This window comes from Quercus lobata, chromosome 2 (genome assembly GCF_001633185.2).
Source record: "Quercus lobata isolate SW786 chromosome 2, ValleyOak3.0 Primary Assembly, whole genome shotgun sequence".
Classification (NCBI taxonomy): Eukaryota; Viridiplantae; Streptophyta; class Magnoliopsida; order Fagales; family Fagaceae; genus Quercus; species Quercus lobata.
In genome coordinates this window covers 45,398,607-45,417,803 of record NC_044905.1, presented here as the reverse complement: position 1 = coordinate 45,417,803, position 19,197 = coordinate 45,398,607, and the positions used below count along the sequence as shown (strand labels likewise).

The window sequence follows — 19,197 nt, the reverse complement described above, 5'->3', positions numbered from 1 at the left end:
GCACATTCACAGACTGACGATGATAGTTCACTTGTCACTTCCTTATCTGACATCTATCCATCTACAAGCAACGTAGGTATTTTTCTAAGAACCTATCTTGATGGGACTCAAAACATAAAAAAGGGGACATGTTGCAAAAAGTATAAATAAAAGCAGAGAAGAGAACTTACCCAAAAAAACAGATGGATTGAAAGCAACGGTCCCTCTAAAGGTTGACAGCAACAAAGTAACAGGTGGCTTGAACGACGGAACGACAGTTATTTCTCTTAAGGCTCCTAAAGATGAAATAAGGAGAAATGGAAGGTGGTAAAGGACTATTTATAAGACAAAGGAGAACAAGAAACGAAGCAACGTTTTTGGTTAGAAACGAGGCCAATTGGCTAGAGCCACGTGTCTCCGAGAATTTAATGATGGCTGATCAAAGGTAATTAATAAGCCCCCTTTTTCAAAAAAAATAATAATAATTAATAATATGACTGAAATCTTGAAATCTATGTGACTGTTGTAAATAAATCTTCAAACTTGTCATGAATGATTAGTGAATGGTTATGTTGATCTTGAGACATGCATAGACTTGTGCCTATATATCTTCCCACTATTTATTTTTGTTTTTGCTAAAAAGAGCTCACCAAATGTAAATCTCCAAATGAAAAGAGATATTGAGCTGCAAAAGCCTGTCGCACATACTAGTATTCGACTAGGAAAAAGGGAAAGCGATAAAAAATTAAAGTGAATGATTATTCAAAAAGCCAAAGGCTATCTCATCAAGGTAAAATATCAAATATCACTCTCACAATGAGAGGTGATTGTCTCAAAATGATCAAAAAGATCAAATGTTATGATTGAAAGTGGAGTCAAATGTAAAGCTCCAAATTATGTAATCAAGTCTTGTGGGAGGTCATATATACATACTTCTGTAATTGAGATGGGTCACATGATCTAGTGCTAATTGTGTATGTCTTAGTTGAATTGATCATTGAAGCTTCACATTAGACTAAGGGCTGTCTCATTGTTGATACCCACACACAACACACAAGTTTATGTTCAATGAATGCCATATTCATTTGTGTGATTGTATTTGATAAAATGTGTTTTCACATGCTCAATCTTTGTTTATTCAAGCACAAAAAGATTTTTGAGTGTTTTAGGTGTTTTTGGAAAGTATTTTGTTCTTCAAAAACTGAAAATTTCAAAAAACACTTTTGCCCTTTTTTGGCTACTCAGTCGCGGGTAAGTCAAGTCGCATGCCACAGTCGCGAGCTCGCGGGTCAATTTTGGCGACTTGTTCGCGAGTGGAAGGTCCAGTCACGAGGGATACACAGAGATTTTTGCGGCTTAGCTCGCGACTACCTCGCGAGTAAGACTTCTAGTCGCGAAAAACACTTAGCAAATTTTTCAAATTTTCGTTTTGAAGTGTTTTGGCGGGTAATCCTGGCGACTCTCTGGTGACTTACCTCAGTCGCGAAAATCGCGTGTTTTGCTCATTTTAGAGGTATCAAGGTATTTTTGCTCATTTTAGATGTTTTGGGGAATTTTGGTCATTTTATAGGCTTCATGGCATTTTGGTCGTTTGAGAGGTTTCAAGGTTATTTTAGTAGTTTATTAGGTTTTTTGGGTATTTTGGTCATTTTTAAGGTTTTTAAAAATTTTTAAAAAAAAATCATTTTGGCTTCATTTCTAGCCAAATTGGTTCGAGACAAACCGAAAAAGAGAAAAAAAAAATTTCACTCTAGTATCATTTCTACCCAAACTGGGCTAGAGCATTCCCAAAAAAATTTAAAAAAATAGTAAAAAAAATTATTAAAAAAAAATCATTTCGGCTTCATTTCTAGCCAAATGGGCTAGGATAGACTGAAAAAGAGAAAAAAAAAATTCACTCCAGTATTATTTCTTCCCAAACAGAGATGGCATTCCCAAAAAATATTTAAAAAATTCAAAAAAAAAAATATATCATTATAACTGAATTTCTAGCCAAATCGGGCTAGAACAGCCTTAAAAAAAGAAAAAAAATTTCTTTTTCCGGTATCATTTCTGCCTGAATCGGGCTAGAGCATTACTAAATTTTTTTTTTTAAAAAAGTTAAAAAATTAAAAAAAAAAAAAATTCGTTCTAGCATCATTGGATTTGCACCATCTTTTGGGCATAGCTAGAGGAACCCCTAAGAGTTGACGAGCTAGGTTAGAAAGATCTTCCTCGAGAGTAGGAAGAATGATAGCACTAAAGTCATGCTCACCCATGGTTGCACCAAATTCTTCAAGAGTTTGGCATAATTTCACACCATTGAATTGAAAAACATACCAGGTTGGTATCCAAAATTCAGTGGCAGCACATAGAAGAGGCTCATTCACTTTGATTTGTTGAAGAAAGAAATATAAGAAAGTCCAAGAGGGTTGAGAGCGTCTTTGAAGTTAGATTAAGCCTATTAATCCACATCGTGACCTCTAGAGGAGTGAATTCTGCCATTGGGGACCTTACAGAATGTTTCCTGGGATTAAACCATATTTTATGAAGGTTTGGAAGCCTCCCACGACTATTTTCTGTCTAGAGGCATGTGTGTGCATGGTCCTAGATGCATATGCATGGTCATCGCATGTGTACACGTGCGCGCGCAGGTTCATTAGGTTTTTGGATTCCCTTTCCTATTTGGAGTGTGATTTCCTTACCAAGGCTTCTCTCATAACTCCTATGGCCTAAGGGATTACTCAAGGCAGATTCAAGTACAAATTTTCACGCATCAAAGAGAAAAAGAAAAGGAAAAGCAAGATGGAATCAAATACATACATATCCAAAGTTCCCATAAGTTGTAAAATAAGTACATGTCCTAAAATAAAAGCAGGAAATATAAGGATGTTCTTAAAATACAACCCAATGTCTCAAATAAAATGTTTATATAGAAAATATATATGCTAAAAATAGAAAGGAAAAAGAACTAGAAATATGCTATGTTGTGTCTGTCTGTGTCTATGTGTCTGAACTACAGGAGTATCACTGGTAGTGCCTCTTTCTTGGCCGATAGCTCGGAGTTGTCTTAGGGTCATCACCATTATCGTTATCACCAGGGTGGGCATATCATCCAGGCCTATAGATTTGCCTAGAATACTTGATCACCTTAAACTTCAGATTCCTAGCAAGCTAGACAAGCTCCTTTTGCTCCACCATAGTGGGCTAGATTTGAAAAGAAGACAATGTTAAGATAGGCCCGAACAATGCAAAAAAGAAGAGAGAGGGAGAAGGAAAGAAAGAAAGGGAAGGAGGACAAGGATAAAGATAACTCACTACTCGTGTAATCAGAGGGAAGGTATAACCCATGACATTTGGGTTACATCCCACAGGATGCTCCCGAGCAAAGTCATCAGGACCAAAAGTGTAAACCGACCAAGGCAAGTAAGGAGGATCAAGAGGGCCACCCACGCTAGGACCGGCTGCATCCTGATACTATCACCAAATTTGAGCATCATCACATGCAACATATGTAAGATAAAGAAAAAATAAAGATGAAAGAGAGAGGATACATACTCTGATAGGGAAGGAGGGCATGAGGTGAGTCTTGCTGAACTCCTTATAGTTGAGATCGCCTACAAGCCGCTCAAAATATGGGATGCCATTCCTTCACAGCTAATACTCGACATCGGTCATCGAGAGCGGGGCAAGCATGGATGGAGGAGGATCCATCGAAACCTGAGGCATGTCCACATTCACTAGCTGACAGGAAGCTCTCTCAACCAAGTAAAGAACCCTCAGACTAGCACCTTCCAAGGGTTGGGTGGCTGTAGAAGAGATGATGGCTATCGCCTTTAAACCAGGGTCAGTAACTGGAGGAACACCCACCCAAGGTCCCCAAGTGATCTGTAAAATGCACTTATGTTTAGAGAGAAAACCTTTGAAACATGCAATGACAGCTAGGAAAGAAGGATTTTACTCATATCCCTGGAAGAGAGGTGGTTGAGATGAGCTCGGACCGAGGGGAAGTTCTTCAAGTCCACATCTGCACCACGGGCAATGAGGACATATTTCAAGGCCCACCGTTGCAAAGAAAAGAGCAAGATAACAATTTGCAAGATAAAGCACACAAATACAATTTGCGAGATGATAGTTTGCAAGAAAGTAAGGAACAGTTTGCAAAAGCATGAAATGCAGTTTGTAAGCTTAGATGACATATGAAAAAATACAGTTTGTAAGAGTACGAAGTACAATTTGTGAAACTACATGAGGAAAAGAAAAAGGGTCTAACCTTAAAGAGCTTCCAAGGCTCCACTAGCTGACGTAGAGTCCCTCAGCATAAGGTATCCAAGATCGAATAGAGGTTGGCAAGGTAAGCTTGGCCCTAGTTCGCCTCCTGAGTATGCTCAAGGTCACAGAAGAGAGCTAGCTGCCTCAAGGATACTGTTTGCCTTCCATTAGCGAAGAGATACACCCCCCGTAGATACAACAAGAATGCCCTAGCCATCCGGGCACAATCATTAGGCATCGCTTGAGAACAAGGCTTGTAATCCGCCTCTAGATCAAAATAGCAAATGCTCTCATTTGAGTACCTGCACCCTAGTAGGTCTACACCCAGCTGAATGCCTGACTCACCCTTTAGATCAATAAGGGGACCATTGAATCTCAAACCAATCATTTGATGAAAGGTATGAGGAGTCATCGTCATCTCCCTCTCAACAATGTGAAAGGTGTGGGTGGTATCACCTCTTAGCTAGTGTCTACCTAGAATGCCATTAGTAAAACCCTCCAAAAGTAAATGAACGATAGGCTCGAAGTTGGCCGTGTGTACCAAGGTCTTTGTATTTTTAGTCAAGGCCTTGTGCCATGAAGAAATACGGCTAGTATTGCCCCTACCCATGAAAGGCGGTAAGACCTACAAAAAAGGATGAAAAGAAGCATAAGAATCATGATTAGGTAAGGAAAATAAGTGAAAAAAAAAAAAAAAAAATTCAAATTGGACAAAAGATGAGGTTTTTAAGTACCAACATGCGTATGTAGGTCCCATGTATGTGTATGCAGGGTCCTGCATGCGTGTGCATGTTGGGGCATGCATCCATAATGAATTGATGAACATGGAAGTGTACACATGAAGTGTGTATGCATACGCATGAAGACCACTTGCGCACATGCACGATGCATGCGCACGCATAAACACAAGCATAATGGTTCCTTCAACAGTTTTAGCAAGCTATGAACCAAACTCATCCTAAACATGTTCCTACCCCCCCCCCCCCTTTTCAGGACACCAAGTTTTCATCTAGACCCATCTCACAACAAAACCCAAGCATTTACAAGTCCAAAAACGGATTAAAACAGAAGATCAGAAGCAAAACTTGAAAATGAGAAAAGTTTTAAAAACTTACCAATCTGGTTCATGCACCCTTTAAAAGGTGGTTTTGTGGCCTGAAAGCCAATGGAGGAAACTCCGTTAGCCTTATGGCTCCATCCTAGTGATTAAGATTGAAGACTTCATCGGAAATCATGTAAAAGGTCTTTTAGATCTTGGTTTTGAGTGCCCTTGGAAAAGATGGGAGAGTTTGGGAGAAGATGAGAGTTTCAAATTGTGAGAGATGAAGAAATGAAGAAAGGGTAGAGGTTTTTGTAGAGAGAAAATGGAAGTTGAAGAGTTAGAAAGAATACGAAGAGATGAGAAAGATGAAGAAGAATAAGAAGAAAAGAAACGGTTGGTAACCGTTAAAGAAAGATGAAAAGGTAGGAAGACATGTAATGACTAAACTACATGTAATTTAGGCCTCCCACTAAACTACGTGTAGTTTAGCCAAAAACAATTTAGAAAATCCCCAGTGGACTCCTGGTAGATGGGAAATGCAAGGAAAATTAAAAAAAAAAAAAATCCCCAGTGGACCATGGATTATCAAGAATGTTACAAAGAAACACTAAAATGAATGAAATACCCTCAGTAGATTGAAAGAAACAAGGATCCTAAAAGCATTCCCTAGTGGATTTGGAGGATCAAGGACATCCCCTAGTGGAATAGAGTCACCAAGGAAACTCCCTTGTGAGTTAAAACCATCCACCAACTCCCTAGTGGGTCACAGATAGAAAAACTTTCTCCAAGTGAATTCGAGGACCTCCCACAGGTCGAAACCGGTGAATTACCAAGGAAACTTTCTCCAAGAATTTTCCCTAGTAAGTTGAGAATTACCATGGAAACTCTCCTATGAGTTAAAACCATTAACAAACTTCCTAGTGAGTTATGAAAGAAGAACCTTCCTTAATGGATTCCACATTATTAGAGACTTCCTTGTAAGTTGAAACCTACCCAGAAAAGCTCCTTCATAAGTCAAAACTACCATGAAAGCCCTATGCATGTAGGGAAGCCCCTTGAGTGAGCTTTCCACTCAAGATCATCACCATACTTTTGCACATATCATTCGGGAATTGAATATGCAGGCATAGATCCCCAAGACAAGAAGAGAGAAAGAACAATACAGAACTTGAGTACATATCCTTCTTGGAATTGGACATGTACACTAGAATTGAGGTGCAAGCCACCCATAATTGAAGAGATTGAGATAGAGATAGAAGTCACATAAAGGCAAGAGCCTCACTAGATTAGAGGAGATTGGGATAGAGATAGAAACTACCTAGAGGCGAAAGCCACCCGGAGAAGTTTGAGGCAAAAGCCCTAGATGGACACCACATATATTTATCCTTTTAGCTCCTAAGAGCACATTGTTTTCTTGGTTGATGGTTGAGGCCGTTGGCCATGTTTGTTTTTCTTTTTAAGTGATTCTTGGATAGTGAATCATTTGCTTTTTGCTTACAATTGGCAAAACAGGTTCTTGGATAGTGAACCTGTCGTTACTCATTTCTCGAGTAACACCTGTGGAACTTTGGACATACTCCCACGCAACTCTGCAGAGTTGCACCCCGCTCCATGCATGTGTGTTGTTTGCCATGTGCATGGGTCTGGTCCGAGCTGTACATTGAAACAAAATGTTTTTTCTCTTATTCTTTTAATTCCATTAGAGGAACTTATTAATCAAAAGAGAGGCATCTATAGACACCACATTTTGTACCCTTTATGATTTGGCCCCCCATTCCCTTAAGATGTTAGAATTCTATAGGCCAAGGTTAGTTTAGGGCCCAATCAGATGAAAATTGACTTGAGGAAAGTGTTTATGGAAATTATAATTTATTTTTGGAAAAGAAAGACCATGGAAACCCTAGGGCATGCATTGATGCAAACCATAATTGACACGCTTTGAGACCCAACAAATAATATTAGAATATTTGTCTAAGAAAGCTAAAATTCAGATTTTGATAGAAACTCTAACCCAAACGTTTATAATTGAAACGCAAACCAAAGGTATAAGTAACAGACCTCGACCTAATGATTATAACTGAATCACGAACAGAAGGTATAAAATTTGAACGCCACAAAGAAGAACCCCTAATAAGTTCTTGAAGAACCAAAAGAAGAAGCAAAACCTCACGTTATTCTAATTTTTATTCAATTATCCTCCATTATAATGAGTGCATGCTATTTATAAGACATGACAAAAAATAGGAATATGTAAACAACGTACTAAATAATAAAAGCCTAAATTAAAGTTGATTTGGTCTGAAATTAGTAGCTCCAAAATAGGAAAATAGCTAAAAAAAGTTCTAAATAATAGAAGCCTAAAAAATTAAGGTGGATTTGGTCTGAAATTAGCAACTCTAGAATAGAAAAAATAGTTATTAATTGGTATGGAGTTGGAAAGTCAATAAGCCATTAATCCATATCATAAATCACGCCCAATTAAGCTAGATCAGCCCTCAATAGCTTGGATTAAATTTATTATGCCTCATCTTCCTTTGGGCCAAGCTTGGAATGTCCTATGTTAGAATCAGCCAAAATTTCTTGAATCAGCCCATTAAGTGCTTCTTTGATCTTCTTGGATCTTGCTCTAGTAATAGGCTCAACTGGAATGTGTAATGGATCCTTTAATGCTTGTTGATTCTCATCATGCGTATGCATACATGCATATGCGCACACATGCTTATACTCTGCGTACGCTTGCTTCATGCATTTGTATGAATACACATGTATGCATGCGCATGCTAGGGTTCTAGAAACTATGTAAAACAAGTTTTTTTTTGTATTTAAACCAGGTTTGGAACGGATCTCACATCATCTAGGAGCTGCCCTATGCCCTTATTTTGAACTATATAAAGCTATAAAAGGTAATTTTTCAAATAGGATGGATTCGAGTGGTAAAACACACAGGATTCATTAGAAAGTAGTGAATCAAAGATGGAGTTTTTCACAAAACATCCTCAAGTCAAATTTTGTTTGATTGAGACCTTTTTTGGTCTTGATCTTTGAGTTCTAAGTTTACTAACTCATCTTTGATTTGGTTGTGAATAGATTGATTGAGGGAACAGTTAAAATCAAGCTCTAAAGAGTTCTAGTATTGAGGTAAAGTTTCTAACTTTGGCTCTTCACTTTTCTTTGATTTTCCTTTGTTTTTATGTTTATGTCTATGCATTGAATGCTCTAATATATTTGTTTAGTTTAGGTTTATTTCATGTTTGCGTTAGAAGCATGCTAGGTTGTTAGTTTCCTTGTTTTTGTTGTGTTTTCTTTATTTTCTGTTTTGGTTTTCTGGGTTTAGGGTTTCGGGTGTGTATGCGTGCACATGAAGCTTGCATGCGTATGCATACTCGTAGTATGCGTACACATACGGTTGAGATGTTTACACATGCCCTATGTATGCGCATGCATGCCCTATGTATGTGCACGTATACTTTTGCCCAAAAACCCTAATTCGTTTTTTGTACGTTGTTTCCTTTGTTTTATTCACATGTTCTAGCCTCTGTTTAATCTGTTTTGCCTATCTTTTAGTTTCTGTTTCCCTATTTTGTTTTATTTTATCTTTTTTATGCTTATTAGGGTTTTCATTTTGCTTAAGTATCATGAACACGCATTTGAATATGATTATGCATTGATGCATAGGTGCTATGATGTAGTGAGGTAAGTCATGCATAATACTATGAAAATGCATTTGATTTGGTTGATGGATATGATATGGTTGATATGCTTGGTTGAATCCCTTGATTTTGAGGTCTAAATGCTATAACATGTTGATCCTGATCTGCCTTATGATGTTTCTATCCTTTGGGATATATGCTTATATGCCATGATAGATGAATGATTAGGCTTGGGATGATTATGCCATGTTGTTTGCTTTAGATGCATGTGTGAGAGAGAGAGAGAGAGAGAGAGAGAGAGAGAGAGAGAGAGAGAGAGAGAGAGAGAGAGAGAGAGAGAGAGAGAGAGAGAGAGAGAGAGAGAGAGAGTTAGAATAACATGTTAAATATGCTTTTAATGAGATTAAGACTTGGAACACAATGAGTGGAAGCCGACCCACGGGTCGGGTGCCTAACACCTTCCCATCCCCATACCTAAACTCCGGACACGTGCTCTGGTAAAGACCAGTCTTTCCACGGAGGATGCTATATTTATGGTTCTTAGACCTAAACAAGGTGGCGACTCCATTTACACCCTCCGCCATGGTCCATCCTAGGCCAAGGCATATTCACCCAAACACGAAGATGACCCGTTGCGGGCACTTGCGCCCACACTCTGCTCTGTCTATCTTAGGTCTTGTTTTGTTTTTTTGGGTGTTTTGTTGCAAAAGAAAATGTGATCTTGGACGAAGTGGCGTTACTGATGGTATCTTTGGATCTTGTATTGCATATGCTTACACATATGCTTACACATATGATACATGTTTGGTTATTGAGGGGTCTGTTTCATTTTCAAATGTTAGTTGCTGGGTTTACTTTAATTTCTTAAAGTTTCAAAATTTGTTTAATTTATTTTTGGCTAGACAACTCACAAGTCACAAATGTTGTCATTTTATTTTTGATATGCTTCAATGATGTATATTAAAAGGAACGATGTGCATGGGGACAATCTGCAACACAGATGGACTAAAGAGCCACATGCAGATTGTTAGTGTTTAAACATAAAGGCAAGTTAGAATTCATAGTAATTCTAGCTGTTATATGGGCAGTGAAGTTACCAGATCTTTCAACCCAAGAGAAAGAGTACCTATTAAAAGGAAAAAGCTAAACTAAGGACATTACTTAAAACAGTGCTAATGAACCAATCAGGACTTAGAGACGAGGAGTGTAGGTCGATGCATTCTTTGGAGTCACTTTCGAAGATGACACGGGGCCAGCCTTTGAGGGAGGACTGTTGGACCGTCTAAAGAAGAGCAGAGGCTTCAGCTTGGAGAGGGGAATAGGGCTTGTGCATCTTGGTCCATACATGCATCACCTTGCCGTCATGGTCTCTTCCAATAGCGGCTAGGTCTGTCGAAGATGTTGATAAGGCAGCATCCACGTATAGCTTTATCCAGGTGTTTCGGTTATGTTTTTTTTTTTTTCACTTTTATGTAGTTATTTTACGCTCCGTCCCAAAATTTTTTGAAGTAAAATATATTTTGTAAAATGTTTTCTCATTTCCAAGTGTTTTTTTTCATGTAAAATTTAGTTAAAACTTGTAAGATGTTTTTTGTTGACCATAGAATCCTTTGTAAAAAATTGTAATATATTTAACTTTTAAAAACAGGGTAAAACATTTTACGAAAACACACAATGGTCCTCCTCGCCCATTTGGTGGCTCAGTCACCAGTGCCTCAGCTCTAATAGGAGGTGTCAACAATCAGGTCGTTGAAGGCGACAGTTAGACAACCGAAACTATCGGTCCAACAATTGGTGCTAGCAGTTCAATCAACAAAAATGTCGGTCTAATAGTTGGTGGTGGCAGAGTTGCCAATCTGGTACCTAGAATGGAGGTTTGGTCACCAAACCTTTGACACTGTCAGTTGAGTCGACAAGTTTTGGTGATTTGTGAAAAACTTTACATATCACACCAAGTACCTAAAAGTATTTTATTGAAAATGTTTTGAATGTACAATGTTTTACTTCGAAATAAACGAAATGCAGGGGTGCAACCAGGATTTTCTGTTTGGGGTGACCGAATTGTGTTACTAATTTATTAGACAAGAGTCCAGATAAACATCACACACATATATAAACCTTAATATTTTAATACTAGAGTATGTCATAAGTTATAAATATATTATTATATACAACAACTTTGACATATGTATATTCAAGAGATAATATTTTAGGAGAATTTATTATCTTTTAAACTCCAATGAGTATATAAAATTTTAGAAGTTATCTAATTTGATGTTTAGACATGTACAAAAAATGAAATTGAGAAAACAAAAACTACCTTGTCTCTATAACAAATTCGATTCTTTTTTAAGATCATCATTCACTAACTTAAATATTTTGTTGGGGGGGGGGGGGGGAGGGGAACTCTTTTTTTAGCTAAATTTTTTTAAAAAATAAAAGAAAATTTTAAAATTTTGGCTCTAGCTCTACCACTGACAAAGTGTCACGTGGATGGTTTTTTCCAACTAGGAAAATGGACTAAAATTATCACAAAAAGTTGTGACCCAAATGAAATTACCCCTAAAAATGAGAACTAAAGGAAACATGTCTAACTATCTTTTTTTTTTTTTTTTTTTTGGATTTATAATAAGCATATTTAACTTTAAGACTTCGTATTATTTTGAATTCACAAAAAATAAAAATATTGCATTCTTTTTCTTTTGTTGATAAAAGATAGAAATTTTATTTTAGAATAATATAATCTAAGCGTGTATATATGTGAAGTTTCCCCTCTCGGAAAATTGAACTCTGGCACTTGACCTCCCACTCAAAAAAAATTTTATGCTTGTAAAGTGACCATCTAGCAGGATAAAATATTACATTTTTATTAATAAGAAATCTAAAAACTTGTCCCTTGAAAGAAAAAAAGAAGGGGGCAGGGGGGGGGGCGCAATTTTGGTGCGGTGAAATGGGCTTTGTGTTAAAATTTTGACCTTGCTTATAAAACTGGTGAAGCAAAATTGAAATAGAACTCAAATTGAAATAAAACTCTTATTTAACTAAAACACTAAGAGAGTAAAAATCTGAAATGTATATTCAAATGGAGAAATAAGAGTGAAATAGTGCTTGGGTTGCAGTGGATTTTTCACTCTACAAGATTTTTGTGTGGTTATCTTATCTAGAGATCTCAAGTGGAATATTTAAAGACCCACAAAAGTTGCCAACGTTCATTTCAGTTCTTACAAATTAGGACATGAACGTTAAAGTCTCTAACGTTTATTTAAACGTTAAAATCAGATCTCTTATCCACCTCACTGCCTCCACTCACAACTCATTATCTCTAAGAAATCTCAATTATATATTTGACCATGTCAAACCCCACACAGCCAATCATAGCCAAAGTATGCAATTCCATCATTCAAACAATTTTGTTATTAATAATCATCTCATATACAATATTGTATAAGGTAATTTCTTTTGAGAATTACACACAAACACATTTTGGGTTATTTAACCACAAAGTTCAACATCCATATCGTGTGCTATTTTGCCACACAATCCAACAACAGGCGTGGCAAAATCTGCTCCCCAAAAAATCTACTCATATTTGTGGTTCTCCACTTCTCCATACCACCAGCCTCAACATATTATCCAACCAAAATCTCAGAATCTGTTATGTGGATGAGATTCTCTAGTGGATGACTGGATGTCACAGCACCAACACAAAAGATCACTACACTACTACGTTACAACACTCTTGGGCTACATGCACAACACTACTACTACTACAACCAACCATGCAAACCTCTTTCTCACTCTCTCTCCACGCCTTGCAAATTTGGCTCAACTAAACAGGTACCACTCCAACCGAAACATACTTCTTCATGTCATTTGGGTATCAACATTGCTTAGAAATAACGTACTACTATAACTAGCTCCCCAAACTTCAAAAATGCGATTTGGTGTCTGTACTGACATTATATATATATATATATATATATATATATATATATATACATACACTTAAGAATACTTTGTATTTGGTTTCAAATATTGCTTCTTCTTGTCTTTTTTGCTTCAGCAAAATTGTGTCTTTTGGGTTTTGAAAGAGAGAAATATAAAAGCATAATTGGGTCTATTAGTTTGACAGATTTGGGTATGTAGCGGATCGCTTAGAAAATGGAATAATATATATATAGCTGATGATTGGCTAGCGTGATCATCAAATTTTTCATTGTCGGTGACAATTTAATAAAAATTTAGCATTTAATTAGGTTGTGTGGGATCAAATTGAACTTTTTTTGGTGTCTGCTCGTTGATGGATTGATTTGCTTCTGCTTTTGTGAGCAAAATGCAAGATCACTTCTCTATCTGAACATTTGGTACTTCTTGAACGGCTGAACCTACTATCTTTGCACACTGCTCCCTCTAGATTCTCACGACCTTCACAAGTAGCCCCGGAAATTTCTGTTTTATTTTGAGAGAAAACTTCACAAATCATATTTTGGTATGTGACTCTAAATCAGCAGGTGTGATTATAGGCTCAAAAAGAGCCTTAGTTACCTTCTTTGCTAACTTAATAACTTTATTAATTGAGAAAAGAGATAAGTAGAATCGCACCACCAAGTAAGCCCTGTCATCATGCCTTCTTATTATCCTTCTATGAAAAGGAGGAATGATACGTGGTATGCCTGAAACCGGGTGAGAGACACTAGGACTGGTAATAAATCATGGGCTCTTTTTATGCCTCCATAAAAGGTTTGAAGAGATGAGCTAAACTGCTTTAAATAAAGCACAGTTGTTAGAAATACAGAATGATTGTATTGTATTTCATGAATCAAAAGAACATACATCAGTGCCTTTATATAGGAGGTATATGTGTACGGTACAAGTAAAGTGTAATACAAGTACAAGTGTACTATACAAGTAACCTAACTGGGCCTAAAGCCTATAATATAGTATACGTTAACAGCCCCCCTCAAACTCAAGTTGGTCTCACATCCACCTTGAGTTTGAGGGGGGCTGTTAACGTACACTATGTTATGGGTGAACAGCATCCCTGATCCTTTACACAGTCGCAGCACTTGTTTGGTAAACAGGTGAATTGCAATACAGGCATCCGGTTAGATCTGCTCATCCAATTGAATCCAGTAGATGACCATAAAATTCTGTTTATACTGCAAATTTGTTGAGCACTGGGTTTTATTCTCTTATACAATTGATGACCATAGAATTTGGATTTTGCAGTGACCCATTATTGCATATGATGGTTTTATCTTGATGGTTCTGTCTAGTAATGACATTGTAAAAGAGTGTGCCAAGTTACCTGCTTCAAAGGACCATTCAATCTCATGTTCCATGATTATGATATGGAATAAGTATTATTAGCTATAAGTTGAAGGCATAAATTGGAATTATCATAATATCACCGCAGTGTCCAATAATAAATAGGAGTGGCATCTTTTGTTGCATAATTGAATTGACCTTATACAAATGAATATTTAAGGGGGAAAAATGGATTGCATTAGCAATCAGCCAATCAGATTAATTGTCATGAGAAAACATATTGGAATTGATTTCCATGCTGTTCAAACCATTGTGGAGGGTTTAGTGACTTCTTATATACTCACCATAGTGATTGATCATAAACTGTTCCTCCTTTAGTTTGCTTGGTAACTTCCTAGTTTTATTTGGTGACTGCACAAATCAACTTGCTGGAAAGCTACATTCATACGGCTCATTCTCTTAGTCAAATCTTTGTTTAAGTTTTGGTTGATCTTTCTAGGTTCCACCTAGGAGGAGACACTATTTTAACCATATGTCTTGAGAACATAAAGCTGAGGAAGAAAGTGAGATATAGGCCTTCTGGCCTTTCTGTATGGTACAGTAGCCAGACATAAGTCCGGCCTAAGCAGGAAAGTGGTACAAGAACATATTGAAAAGCAGGCTGAGAGATATTGGGAGATTTTTTTTTTTTTTTTTCTGGGAAAGTCCATACTGTCATCATGGGTAAGCGCCAAGGAAAAATCACTAGCAAGAAAAGAATTGAAGCATCATGAATCATGGTAGTTATTTCTTAAACTTGTTCATTTATCTAGTTAATGTAATTATCTCTGCCTTGTTTCAGCTTTATCTCTGCTTTATCAAATATTTTTCCTGCTCCTAATTTCTCATAAGTTCAACATTAAGATCAAGATGTCTTATTGTCTGCAGCAGTTGTCTCAGTTACAGAATCAGCCCTTTGTTGCTACAGAGTATTGGCTTCCTTGTGATAAATTTTAATGTGTACTAGAAGTATATAATTAACTGCTTAGCATTTGCTACCTTCACATTGCTTGGATACTTTGATTCTTCACTCCAAATTCACATATTTTCTGTTAGAGAGTGCGGTTAGATAGTTGTTCACTTAGTCGGTTTGAGATCAGTTTCAGGAAAAAAAAAAACTGTAAATATTTTAATGCTTGGCCTATTTACAGTCAGAAATACGTCATAACTTATAATAATAATGTATCTATATTCACATGCATTGATGGTGACATTCACATATAATCTTTGAACTTCCCAGGAACCATATGTCCACAAAGAGGACCAATTACATTCAATGTCAACTTCTGTAGATTCGCAAACTAAATCCAACTGCCCTGTTTGTTTGGGCAACCTCGGTTGCCCAACAGTGCGTTCAAGAACAAAATTGATGAGTATTTTGATAGAAAAGGGGAAGCCTCAAGAAGCCGATTCCATTTTCAACAGTATTACAGAAGAAGGACACAGACCAACTCTTATAACGTATACAACTCTTGTAGCTGCCTTGACCCTTCAAAAGCGTTTCAAGTCCATTCCTTTACTCATATCTAAAGTGGAAGAGAATGGACTGAAGCCAGATTCAATATTGTTTAATGCCATGATCAATGCTTTCTGTGAAGCTGGAAATGTTAAGGAAGCAATGAAAATTTTGCACAGGATGAAGCGGAGTGGATGTAAGCCCACAACCAGGACTTTCAATGCCCTAATTAAGGGGTATGGAATTGTTGGTAAGCCAGAAGAATCTCTGAAATTGCTAGAGCTAATGTGGGAGGAAGAAATGAAACCAAATGACAGGACATTTAATATTCTAGTTAGAGCCTGGTGTAATAAGAAGAACATTACGGAAGCATGGAATGTGGTATATAGGATGGTGGCATCTGGTGTGCAACCTGATGTTGTCACCTACAACACACTAGCAAGGGCTTATGCTCAGAAAGGGGAGACAAGTAAGGCTGAAGGAATGATATTGGAGATGCAAAGAAATAAAGCAAGGCCTAATGAGCGTACGTGCGGTATAATCATCAACGGTTATTGTAAAGAAGGTGATATGACAGACGCCTTGAGGTTTGTGTACAGAATGAAGGATCTTGGTGTACATCCAAATCTTTTTGTTTTCAACTCACTTATCAAAGGATTTCTAGACCTTTCAGACAGAAATGGGGTTAATGAGGTGAGTTTCCATCAGTAGTATTCAATTTATTGATAAATTCTCTTTCTTTTGTGGAATTATACTCTTTGAGTAGCTTCCATCCTAGAATCAGGAAATAAGTTATTCGTCACTTGTAAAAACAACTTTCACACTGTTGAGTTAACTTCTTTTCTAGGTACATTCTATTTTGTAAGAAATGCTTTGAGTAGGCTTAAGAGTTTATGCTATAAATGTAGGTGCCCCATGGCTTTTGAGGATGGAAATGAATAATTGTGTCTTTTACGTTTTAGATGGAAGATCACACAACAAGGTGATCAAATCTTTTATATGACCAATCTTCCAATTTTGTTTTTGTTTTTTTAAATTCAATATGACCAATCAGCACATATAAGAAGTACAAGAAACAGTCTTGTTTCATACATTTTTTATGGTTATGAGCTTGCAATAATATGCATCACATCCCCGTAATTGAAACATTTGTTTTCACTTGATAGGACTTTGGATTTAAATTTTATTTTTTAGACTGCACTCTAAGGAAGTTATACAATGAGAATCCCTTGAGAAAGAGAAGTTTCAGTAGAAAATTCATGTTTCAAGTTAACTACAGCAATCTATAGGGACCACAGCATATTGAATGTATCTAATTTCTTCTAACTTACCATGCAGTACGCAGACATTTACTTAAAAAAAGTATAAATTGGACAGGCACTGACATTGATGGAAGAATTTGGGGTTAAACCAGATGTGATAACATTTAGCACCATAATGGATGCATGGAGCTCAGCCGGGCTCATGGACAAAGGCATGAAGATCTTCAATGACATGGTGAAGGCTGGAATAGAACCTGACATCCATGCATTTAGTATTCTTGCAAAAGGCTTTGTGCGCTCTGGAGAGCCTGAAAAGGCTGAATCACTCCTGACTTTCATGGGCAAATCTAGTGTACACCCAAATGTCGTGATCTTCACTACCATCATCAGTGGATGGTGCAGTGCAGGTAAAATGGAGCATGCTTTGAGAGTTTATGAGAAAATGTGTCAAATGGGCATTCCCCCCAATTCGAAAACTTTTGAGACTCTAATATGGGGATATGGAGAAGCAAGACAACCATGGGAAGCAGAGGAATTGATCCATGTTATGGAAGAGAAGGGTGTTGTTCCTGAAAAGACCACTATTCAACTTGTTGCTGATGCTTGGCGAGCCATTGGTTTAGTGAATGAAGCCATGAGAATTTTAAATTACTCCGAGAAAGAATGTGAAGTAGTACAAAACTATAAGAGGGGTGAGATACCAGAGGATAGTTTGCAGATTCATAAGAAACAAAATGTTAGTGCCGCTTATTCTAATCCTTTGCAGGTACCTAGAGTAGTTGCAACTAAACAAAATGGGTCATCTATTGCTAACATAAGCAGCAGGTTGGTGCAAAATGGATCTGAGATTTTATCTGAGAGCATGCGGAATGCCACTCTTTCCATGGTTCTTGCTCATACATGTGCATTTGGTGCAAGGCCAATGATTATATGTAGGAAGCAGTTTCAAAGTCGGGTTGGGATAGGCAGGCATTTTGTAAATACATGTGGAGCAGTGTTTATAAACTGATGAGCAAACAATGTGGCTGCAGTGATCCTTTCTTGACTATGATGAAATGCTATCCTATGAACAATGTAGCTGCAGTGATCCTGTCTTGACTATGATGAAATGCTATCCTATGTAGATAGATTTAATGTGGTCACTGAAACTGGGGATTAGAGATGATTATTTGCTTCATGAAGCTACAAGCATACAAAATTTACAATTCATTTGTCATTTCTTCTGAACACTACCACTAGTTACAGACCCACGCGATATATGAGAATAGATGATTATTTTTTGTAATTATGATACAAAATATAATTTGTTCTCTAAAATTTGTTGAAGATAATTTTTTCCCTAAAAATTAAACAATTTTTAAAATTATTTTTCATTTTTCTATCTTTACTAATATATCATTCTATTATTTCTAGTGTAGTGTTTGGTTGATATTGTTCTTTTATGAGACGGTCCATATTTTTTGAAATTATGTTATAGTGTGCTTGTTTTTACAATTTTTTTTTAATCTACAACTAAACTTTTTAAGTTTCAAATAAATTTTTCAAATTCTTCATTCTTTTAAAGGAGATTATTATGATAATCAAAACTCATAACAAAATTACTTTGTAATATTACTCAAATAATTGATTGACACATTCAAATCTATAGCCAATATTGTGTTTTGATATAAATTCAAATTCTTACTTCCAAAAATAGCTAAGTATTAACTCAAACAAAAATCAAACCAAAGTTATAAGAGAGAGATAGATGATACTTGTGTTGGGGAACTCAAAAATACAATACCAAAACGTATTAACCTAAAATAGATGTCGACGCCTTGCGGTTGCTCGACCACCCATTGCGGCAATGCTCGCGTGCCTTTCTCTCGGTGTGAGAGTTGTTATGGAGGTGTGTCGTACCTCGAGTGTGTGACTGAAATATGAGTCAATTTTAAGGAAATTACAAAGGGTAAGTGAAGTCGCCACCAATCATTGAGTTTTTTCTAAGGTGTGATTGGTCACTTGACTCTATTTGATTTTATTACTGATCCTAGGTTAAGAAAAATGATGTTTTTCCTAATCTAATGTGGATGGGAAAAAATCTTGATTCTTGAGTTCTGAAGTCTGGTTATGTGTGGGAAGGTGTTAGACACCCCACAACGCCTGTCCATAGACAGTCCTTTGTTTTAGTAAAATCATAATTTAAGGACATTAGCATTTGAAAACAAGCTATTGGCATTAGCTTTTGGGGCTTTAAACGGGTTGGGCTTT

At 36.8% G+C, this 19,197-nt stretch overlaps 1 protein-coding gene across 1 annotated transcript; it reads left to right on the top strand.

Moving 5' to 3' along the window:
• The first annotated feature begins 296 nt into the window (after positions 1-296).
• On the top strand, positions 297-18,017 carry LOC115965183 (pentatricopeptide repeat-containing protein At5g25630-like). Its single transcript, XM_031084371.1, has 6 exons — positions 297-424; positions 8,885-8,965; positions 10,571-10,683; positions 12,620-12,759; positions 15,470-16,378; positions 17,063-18,017. Exons 1-6 carry the CDS (start codon positions 297-299, stop codon positions 17,954-17,956), a joined length of 2,265 nt encoding a protein of 754 aa, XP_030940231.1. The 3' UTR covers positions 17,957-18,017.
• The last annotated feature ends 1,180 nt before the right edge of the window (positions 18,018-19,197 follow it).